The 10,172-nt window shown below is 42.3% G+C and overlaps 1 protein-coding gene across 5 annotated transcripts; it reads right to left on the bottom strand.

The window, feature by feature from the left end:
- Positions 1-642: 642 nt before the first annotated feature.
- Positions 643-9,918, bottom strand: MMAA (metabolism of cobalamin associated A). 5 transcript variants are annotated; one of them, XM_074991906.1, is made up of 7 exons: positions 9,841-9,918; positions 5,807-6,288; positions 4,100-4,222; positions 2,706-2,876; positions 2,311-2,396; positions 1,527-1,676; positions 643-1,002 (listed from the first exon to the last, which is right to left on the bottom strand). In XM_074991906.1, the coding sequence occupies exons 2-7, from the start codon at positions 6,231-6,233 to the stop codon at positions 715-717; spliced, it is 1,245 nt and encodes a 414-aa protein (XP_074848007.1). In that variant the 5' UTR covers positions 6,234-6,288; positions 9,841-9,918; the 3' UTR covers positions 643-714. The 5 variants fall into 5 exon arrangements, with proteins under 5 accessions (XP_074848007.1, XP_074848008.1, XP_074848010.1 ...); XM_074991907.1 differs by lacking the exon at positions 9,841-9,918 and adding an exon at positions 9,506-9,669; XM_074991909.1 differs by lacking the exon at positions 4,100-4,222 and having other exon boundaries at positions 6,128-6,288.
- Between the last annotated feature and the right edge of the window lie 254 nt (positions 9,919-10,172).

The following is a 10,172-nucleotide window of genomic DNA, read 5'->3' on the forward strand; positions in this document are numbered from 1 at the left end:
ATCCTAACCATAAGAATTAAAGTAATGAGTTAGACAATGAAGAACCTGCCCTTATTAGATAAATGGATGAAAAATCACTCTTCAAAATCTAATTGTAATTTTTCTGATGTACTACGATTTAGCTTAGTGGTTAAACAAAGCTGAAGGTCGAAAGAAACACACATGCAATATCAAGTATTTCAGGAATTCCAAGAAACAAACTATCAAAGCTTTTAACATGATATCAAAATTCATTTTACCTCTGTAAGAGATAAAAAATTCTTCATGGAACTCCCAAGTACTGTTTTGTCTCCATAATTTGTTAGCAAATTTTCTTTTATGTCTGCCAATGGACCTTGTTTACCCACAATATTTTAGAAGATCCTCCAATTTATTATCAAAAGGTGCATTTAGAAACTTTAGTCTAAGAAAGATAAAGCTAACAGGTATCAGAGGGGTAGCCATGTTAGTCTGGATCTGTAGCAGCAACGAGGGTCCTGTGGCACCTTATAGACTAACAGAAAAGTTTAGAGCATGAGCTTTCGTGAGTTAACTCACTTCTTCAGACGTTAGCTACGTTCCTCATGTGTATTATCTTTGCCTTAGTCAGAAATATATTTAGTCTATGCAAGTACACTGCAATAACGAAATTCAGAAGTCATGCTGAAGAAAAGTAAATTTAATGTTTAAATAATCTGCACAAATTGATCAATAGACACAGCTGAACATGGTATTTTAAGGTCTGTCTTTGAATGCTTTCAGTAATAGGTCTGCTGCCAGCCCTGGAGCCAAGACACCACTGAGAACCTTTTCTTCTAAAAGTGGAATCTTATCCCTCACTGCCAAGTGACTCCGAAAATGGTCCAGCATATTTTCTTGAATTAGATTCCACATCCACACTTTCTGCTGTTTTCGTCGTTTGGTGATTAACTCACCACTAGTAAGCATGAGGTCATGAAATTCTGTCATCTTATCCCACACATCTGAAATGCCTTCTCCAGTTTTAGCTGAGATGCGCATTACCTGTTGGATTAAACAGGACATTTTATGAGAAATTAATCAATGAGTTACTGTTTCAAATGTATAAACCAGATCAAGGACCTACTGTGCTATGAGCTGTACAAATATAGGAAGACACAGTTCTTGCACTAAAATCCCATGAGACACATCACAAGTGAGTATAACAACATGGAAGAAGGGAGAGAGAAAAACAAACAAGGACAGTAAGTTACATGTTAGTATGGTCTACAAGCTGGTTCCCAAATTTCTTCAATGTACAGATATAATGAAAATTCAGAGAAGTCCACTGACCCTCAGTCTAGCCATTATCACCTAGCTGTAGGCATCACAGTAGGAATGAATTTTGAAAAGAGAATAATTAATGGATTGTGTGAAAGTAGCAGCAAAGAAGTTTTATGCAGAGATTCACAACTGAAAGAGAAACTTCTACATAAATATTCAGGTGATCAACATGTAGTTAGATACTGTTATACAGATACAAACCACATCTTCTGTACAAAAGATGAAAATTACAAAAACATACAAACCTTTGGTCTCCAAACCTTAGAGCGTTTGCGCAGTAGTTTCATGGCACTAACGTATTCTGCTTGTATTCGCCGTGCAGGCACAACTAAATCCCCATCGGCTTTAGTTACAGCAACAAGATCTGCCATTTCAATTATACCTCGTTTAATACCCTGAATGGAACAAGAAAAAGGGAAAAAAATGAATGTTTAGAAAAAGTGTGTTAATGCTCAGTCATAAAACCTTGTTAAACTAATGAGACTTTGTTGTATTATGTTCTCCCTTGACTTTCTTAATCTTTAGCTGCCAGGAATTCCCTAATATTGGAAATGTCCACAGTTTCATTAGTAATTGGACATTTCTGACCCTCTGAACTATTAAATTCACTAAATTCATTAAATTTATTCCTCTAACATGAAAAACTACCATCCTTCACATACGTATAGAATTGATTGGCAAATGCTATCCAAAAAGAAAATAATTTGAGTTTGCTAAGCTAATTAATTTGTCATTCACCCCATACAAGTGTTCAAAAGTGACAATAACTTAATCATATCTATTGAGAAATGGGGATCATAAGAGATGGGCCAGAACTAAAACTTAATTTTCCCAAATGTTACAGGTATGAGGATTTAAAGATCCAAATTTTATGGGTCAAGTTGGCAAGATTCTGACTTCAGTGAGAGAAGAGCAAGACAACGCCATGAACTTTGGAAAATGCTGATACTTGTTTACTCAACCTTCACACAAATTCCAAAACCAGACTTCTGTTTTAAGTAATAATTAGCATTTCAAAAAGATAAATACCTGTAACTCATCTCCTCCTGCTGGTGGTAGTAGCAAAACAAACATATCAACCATGTCAGCAACAGCAAACTCTGATTGCCCAACACCTGAAAAATTGAAACCAGTTTACCTTCTACTAAGGCTCCCTCTTTCTCAGCTGAACAAAATTAAAGACAAAGGTCACTATGAAAATTACTTTTAGCAAATTCTCTCTCAGAATTCAGATGCTTAAAGATTTCACATTAAGGCCTCACAGGGCGAAATTGCCACCCACTTATGAAAGGAATGGACCAAAATGGAGAAGGAAAAAGAAAAGCTACAAGAGGAAATATACAACATAGGTGCAGTAAGTTGGCCTGGAAAATACTGAGAGGTGCACATGCTAAATTTTGGATTTTTACTTTTAAATCACATACCTACTGTTTCCACAAGAATGATGTCATAACCTCCTCCCTCACACAGCAGAATAGCTTCATTTGTGGTCCTAGTCACACCTCCTAATGTTCCCCTGGTTGGAGATGGCCTGATGTAAGCATTCATGTCCCTTGACAGCTCAGTCATCCGTGTTTTATCACCCAAGAGTGAACCTTAAAGATTTAACATTAACAATTTGGAAATGGCCAAGTAATCAGTTAATTTTTAATAGTCAATAACATGTCCGCTGAAGAATCAAAATGAGTACATGACTCATGAAATTCTAACATCCAAGCTCTTTTGGCTTGCAAGATGTGACAGTATCACAAAAGCATTAACAGCAAGTTACTGCAGCTCATAAAAATCAGAGGGCTTCCTCTATGCCATCACAAGTTCTGCAAACCTGATTTGAGAATAGCTGGGTAAGCAAATTATCTCTCTGTTATCCCTTCCCCAGAATCAAGCCTCATCTCCCACTCCACAGCAAGTTGCCCAAAGGTAAACAATGGCCTCCCAAGAAGAAAGCATTCTACTCAATTTTTACTTGAATTTAATGATTATTTATCTGTTTGACAAGTGTTGCCAAAGTGTAAAAGGACAGACCCTGTCAGTCCTCCTCTTTGTTCCTTATCCTGACCCCTTTTCTCTGGTAACCTAAAAGTCTGTTATTTCCACTACACACACAACACCTATTCCTTGTAGCCACAACTAACTGCTTTCTTCATAGCTAACCTGTAACAGCCCTCTGAATAGAATTATAATAAATTTCAAGAGGAGCGATATAAAGAATAAATGTATTCAATAGACCAGTGGTTCTCAAACTTTCTGGCCCATGGGTCACCACACATTACGCAAATCTATCTGTGGACCACCAGCCAAGCGCTCATGACAACAAAATGCCTTCACTTATCTTTAAATATCTTAAATACCACATTATTGCTATTGGAGCTATAATATAAGGGGATGTATACAACTGGTAAGAAAGGAAATCAATTAAAATCATTAAACTGATTAAACACTTCAACTTTATCATTTGAGTTTACCAAACTTCATTTTACATAATGTAAAATATTAATTTATATCCAAAACAATGGATTTCAATGTTGTCTTTATTTATGGCTGAGGGTACAGGATCTGGGGTGGGGGGTGTTGGGAAGGGAGAGAAAGCGCAGCACAGGGATATAAAAATCAGTAGATAGCACACATTTGGGGAATCTCACAAAACTGGGACAACAATACATTATTCTACAACACACACAAAATTACCAAATACGGTGCAATATAAGACAATAAGACAATATTCTAAGACAATATTTCAACCACACACACCAGAACCTCCATATATTCTCAAGATTAAATGCTGGAGAGTTGACTAAAAACTTTTAGCCATACTCACCACCACTTGTGCTAGAGGAAGGGTCCACAGCCAGCACAGACACTTTGTGCCCCCTCTCTGTAAGCATTTTCCCAAAGCATTCTATAAATGTTGATTTCCCAGCACCAGGGGGTCCAGATAATCCTACGTAGCAGGGGAACAAAAAGTTGAATGAAGTAGGCAATGGTGTCTACCAGTGCTCCCCATAATTTCTTCCATCCAGGGCCAAAATAAATTTTGTTACATGCACCAAGGAAGATGCAGCTGTGCACCACCAGTAGAAGCACATGCTGCCAGGGTCTGGGTGCTCTCGGCACTATGCTAATCAGCTGGGTGGCATCTAAAATCACCCCTGGGTGGCCTTCCAAGCCCTCAGCTTACAGGGAACACTGGTGTCTATTGATCTTTCCTTCTCAATGCTATTCACACACTGTGAACTAATCCTCACCATCAACCTTGATGAGAAAATGTTCTTTTTTATATTCTTCACAAGGAAATAATTTGTCTTTAAAATATATTTTAAAATAGTATTAGACCCTAGTCCAGTCTGTGTCACATAGTCTGTGTCCTCTATTTTGCCCTTTCCCACATCCAAACAAAATCCCCTAATGGAGAAGTGCATGTGGGGGGGGCAGGGTTTTATTTTTATTTTATATTTGTCTGAAAAAGTAACTTCCCCCTTTCCTTCCTCCAGATGCAACCAACTGCTAAAATTAATCACCTTTATAAACCACATACTGGTGTACTTCATCTTCCTGTAGCTCCTGTTAATGTGACTAGAATTGTATGTGAATACTGAATTTTCTCATGAAGAAATCCAAACCTCCTCATTTTGGATTTGCAGTGTGTTACACCAGTCTGTTCTGCAAAAGATCATTCACCTCCCTAACACTTACTCATTCTGCCCATCCCTATAGAATAAGGATTTCTTTAACCACTTCTCCCTTCCCCAAACAGAGATTCTCCAGTGCAAAAGTTGGTTTGCACTGTAGAACCTTAAAAATGCAACGTATCAAATCAGAGTTTTCAGATATAAATTACTACATAAAGATGCCGTTTCAGCTAAGAAGGTGGATGACGTGCATGCTAACTTAAAACAACTAAACTGAGATTGGCCTGGTGCACTGTGGTCTGTATTATTCACTATAATGTAAGATGCTATGCTCCAGTTCTTTCTTCCTCTGCATAAAGGAGGGGGCAATCATGCCCTAAACCATCAGTATATACAGAAGTATTTAATAGGCTGTAACAGGAAGTTCAATCACCTCTCCTCAGCTGAAATGTAGACTGCTTTAAAGTGGGGCCTTAACGAAACAACAAACAAATTTTCTCTTTTTGGTGAAACGTGCACATCAAGAAAAAAAGATGCATTACCAAATTAATGCTCCTCTAAACTTTGACCACCTGGTACAACTATGCCTTCTAACCCTTCCCCTTAAGAGCCACAAAATGAATCTTTTCATCCATGAGAAATTCCTCTTTATTCTCCCCAAAAATTAAGAAACCATTTTCTGTCCCTGCCTCTCCTCACCCCCACCCCATGCCCTGAGTATTTTGCAGCCATGTGGAGAAGCTTTTCTTATGAACAATACGAACTTAAAGATAGATAGAAACTATTAATAACCCAATGATTTCAGACTATACTCCATATTTGCTTAAAAATGTCAGAAAAAAAGAGGTGATATTATAAAAGCAGAACAGTTACTGGACAGACAAAAAAGGACTGACCCACTCTAAAGGCTAGTGGCTTTCCTTTATTTAACTTTTCTTGTTCTCTGTGGTAGGATAATACCTTCTGAATGAGCACCTGGGCTATCTCCTTTTTCCTGCTCTGAGTTGATTCTACGAGAGTAATAGCCTCTGCCAAGCAGGCTCTGTGCCCTTGGATTAATCCATTGTAAAGTTTGTCTACAAGTCTCTGTTCCTTGTTGCAAAGTCCCTGTGTTTGTTTATCTATGGCTGCTTGATAACACAGCCATCTTTTTAAGTTATCTGGTTGGCACATCCACTTTGTACAATACAAGCATACTGAATTCAAAGGCTGAGTACATGGAAAATACGATCCAAGAGTGAAATCTGAGTGGAAGAGCTTGGAAGAAGTCACTCGAAGAAAACGGTAGTGAGGGAATCTTAGCAGCAATGACAGCGTGTTCATCTTGCTTTGAATCAGAATATCAGGAGGTATCAGCTCAACTGTGTTTACAGACAGACTAAAATGAAAGAAAGAAACACTTTAGTTTCTTCAAATTATTGAAATTAACAGACATAGATAAATCTTTTCAGTCATATCATTAATTTTGTTTTATCCAACCCTGTGTACGTAGCATGTACAAAGGAGATTTGCACACAAAATTAGCTATGCAAGTACTCTCTCTAAAAAATGGTATTTTATTCTTATTGGGGAAACATCATCATGAGAAATCACCCATTTGGTGGATATAGGAGGATGCACAACTGTTCATTTTTTAAACGTGAAGTTAATAAACAAACCATTTTAAAAGTTTACATCCCAGTTGTGGGTGGGGGGAGGAAAAAGGCCTTGTATAAGAACACTATCCTCTTGAACATGAGAAAGCTTTTTAACAAAGAACCAAAAATAAAAAAATCAACTCTGAAGGTAGGAAATCTCTCATACATATTCCCCCTTCTGTGCTCCTGAAACAACAGATCTTCTGTTTATACAACAGTTTCCTCTCGTTTGGTCTGGTCTGGTCGGGTCTGTGAAACTCATACTAAAAAAATCAAATAAAACCACTCTCTGGAGTTTCCTTTTGTGCCTTTTCTCCAGAAGTAGATGTAATTAGGTGCACTAAATAACTGTGGAAGGTTGGAAATCATTTGATAAACTCTGAGGAACCTTAGTTCTCATCAACATGGTGGTTATTTTTGAGAAAGGTTCCATTTTGTAGAGCTACACTTGTGGTAACAACCACAGGAGCACTCTAGACAAACTGCTAGAGGCACAATCCCACTACACTACACAAACCAACTATGAACAGGTTTGGACACTGGTTTAAACATTGGCAACCACCTGACGCTGTATCTATACTACTGCTTTCCTCAGCAGAGGTATGCCAAAAATCAGCAATGACCAGAACTTTCACAGGAAAAAGACTAATGGAGAAATAAGTCTTGGAATGCAGGAAACATTCAATAATCCTATTTTCAATATGTAGCACACTTCTAGAATCAAGATGATATCCCTGGATCACATTTTGTATTAACACAGGACTCTACGCACAAATATAGTTAGAATCATCGAACAGTAGAACTGGAAGAGATCTTGAGGTCCCCAAGTCCCGTCCCCTAACCTCATGGTAGGACCAAGTACCATCTAGACCATCCCTGACCTACTCTTAAATATCTACAGTGATGGAGATTCCACAGCCTCCCTAGGCAATTTATTCCAAAGTTTAACCACCCCTGACAATTAGGAAGCTTTACCCAATGTCCAACCTAAACCTCCCTTGCTGCAGTTTAAACCCTTTGCTTCTTGTTCTATCCTCAGAAGCTAAGAAGAACAATTTTTCTCCCTCCTCCTTTTAGCACTCTTTTCGGTACTTGTAAACCACTATCCTGTCCCCTCTCAGTCATCTCTTTTCTAAACTAAACAAGCCCAATTCTTTCAGTCTTCCCTCACAGCTCACATTCCCTAGACTTTAATCATTCTTATTGCTCTTCTCTGGACCTTCTCCAATTCCTCCACATATCTCTTGAAATGTGGTGCCCAAAATTGGACACAATGCTCCAGCTGAAGAATGACTTCTTGTGTCTTGCTCACAACATTCCTGTTAATGCATCCTAATCACGTTTGCTTTACTTGCAACAGCATCACTCTGTTGACGCATATTTAGCTTGTGAGAACAACAAGAAGTCTTCTGGCACCATACAGACTAACATATTTTCGAGCATAAGCTTTCGTAGACAAAGACCCGCTTCATCAGATGCATGGGGGGTGGGGTTCAGAGGAGTATTTAAAGAGTGGGGTCCCAGTAAGAGGGAGGGCCAGAGCTGACAAGGTCTATTCAGCAAGGCTGAAATGGTCCAGTATCAACAGTACTTATCCAAAGAGGAAAAAAAAAAGTCAGATCACACAGGGGGATGCGAGCCTTTGTCAGAGTCTAATGGGGAGATATTAGCACCCAGAGCAGAGAAACTGCCTTTGTAAACTGTGAGCCACTCCCAGTCTCTGTTTAATCCATGATTAATGGAGTCAAACTTGCAAATAAATTGCAGCCCAGAGGTTTTTCTCTCCATTTGACTTTTGAAAATTATTTTGTTTCAGGACCGTCACCCTTAAATCTGCCACTGAGGCCGTGTCTACACTAGCCCCAAACTTTGAAATGGCCATGCAAATGGCCATTTCGAAGTTTACTAATGAAACGCTGAAATGCAAATGAAATGAGCAGATGGGAATAAGGGGACTTCCAAGTAGGCGGGGTCCTTTCGAAAAGGAGCCCCGTTGGGGCGAGCCGCATCAATTTTGAAGTGCCACGGCCGCCCGCATGCTAATGAAGCACTGAATATGCATTTCAGCGCTTCATTAGTAAACTTCAAAATGGCCATTTGCGTGGCCATTTCGAAGTTTGGAGCTAGTGCAGACGTAGCCTGAGTGTCCAGGGAGATTGAAGTGTTCTCCCTTTTTTGAGATCATTTATGAATACGACAAACAGCAATGGTCCCAGTTCAGATCTCTGTGGGACATCACCAGAGGTGAAAGTAAAGTGGTATCCTGCAGGAACAGGTGCGGTGCACTCCCAGGTCTCTCCCACAGGCTGCCACACTAAACAGCAGGTAGCCAGGCATATGAAAGAGGCTGGTTGAGGACATCTCCTCCTCCCCTGTGGGGAACCACTCCAGCCCCGAGGTGCCCTCCCCGTCCCCCTCCCCCAGGCACCATTTAGGGAGGGCAGGCTGAAGCCTAATATTACCACACTGAGATTCCTACAAAGACATGGTTTGCTCTTCCCCTTCCCATCACTGTCAGAGAAGGAGAAGAAGCAAAGGGGTGAGTGACCTACACAGAATGCTTTCATCTCACTCCCTGACAGTGAGGGACAGAAGAACAGCAAGGAGCATCCTGAAACAAATCACAGGACAAGGGCAGCTTCAGGTATCCATTAATGGCCCCCTGCACTCCTCCTACACATGCACCAGTCCCCCGCTCTGAGCCCCCACACTCCCCACACCCTGACCCCACATTCCCTCTTGCCCTGACTCGGGCACGACCCCATATCTCACTCTATCCTTAGCCCCCAACCACCCCCAACACCTGCCCTAATCCTGCACCCCTCCACACACTCCAACCCTCTGCCTTGCGCCCGCCTCACAGCCCCACCCCCTGCTCGGAGCCTCCCACAGTCCCGAGCTCCTTTCCCCACTTAGGCACCCCCCACCCAACCTTTCCTTCACACTTAAACGTCTTACCCCTACTGTCACATCGCAATCCCTGCGCCCGCTCCCTGCCCTCAGCGCCCGCTCCGGGGCGGGGGGGCGACACGACCGTATTGCCACCACGGCGGCTGCGCAACACGAGCAGGCCGGGGCCGCGGCTTGTCGACGAGGGGCGGCTCGTGTCGCCGGCCAACGAGCTGCGCAGGTGTGAAACGTGACCCGCAGGGGTCACTGCTCACCTCTCCCACCGCCTCAGACACACACCCCCAACCCCCACTCCAGGCCGCCCCACAACCCCCGAACGCCGCCCCGGCTCCTCCACACCTCCCCCCGCTCCCCTCAGAAGGGCCCGAGGCGCCCAGCCGTACCAGCCCAGCGGCAGCTTCCGCCTCCCGCTCCGCTGCAGGCCGCCTGCACTTCCGGGGCAAAGGTCATGGTGGGGCGGAGCGAGCTGTGAGCGAGCGCACGAGGGGGCGGGGGCAGAACGAAGCGCGGACGGAGCCCTCCCCCGCTACACCCCCCACCCCCGCCCCCCCCCACCCCGAGCACTCGGAGCGCGCTCTGTCCCGCCCCACCCTCCAAACGTGTTAAAAGCCACTCCCTACCTCACACTGACACAGTCCAACACACCTCTCCCAACCGGCCCCCCCCCCCGCCAAGAATTGCCAAAAAGTCATGGGGGGGGGGGCGCACGTGACGG

Source organism: Carettochelys insculpta, chromosome 4, assembly GCF_033958435.1.
Source record: "Carettochelys insculpta isolate YL-2023 chromosome 4, ASM3395843v1, whole genome shotgun sequence".
Lineage (NCBI taxonomy): Eukaryota > Metazoa > Chordata > Testudines > Carettochelyidae > Carettochelys > Carettochelys insculpta.

Bases quoted from the DNA above. Each gene is read 5' to 3' on its own strand.
- MMAA (XM_074991906.1), bottom strand. From the start codon at position 6,233: ATGAACACGCTGTCATTGCTGCTAAGATTCCCTCACTACCGTTTTCTT. The intron at 2,397-2,705 runs GTATGTGATTTA...TCAATTTTTCAG, and splicing joins CATTCTTGTGGAAACAGTAG to GTGTTGGGCAATCAGAGTTT. The intron at 1,677-2,310 runs GTATTTATCTTT...TGTTCCATTCAG, and splicing joins CAGGAGGAGATGAGTTACAG to GGTATTAAACGAGGTATAAT.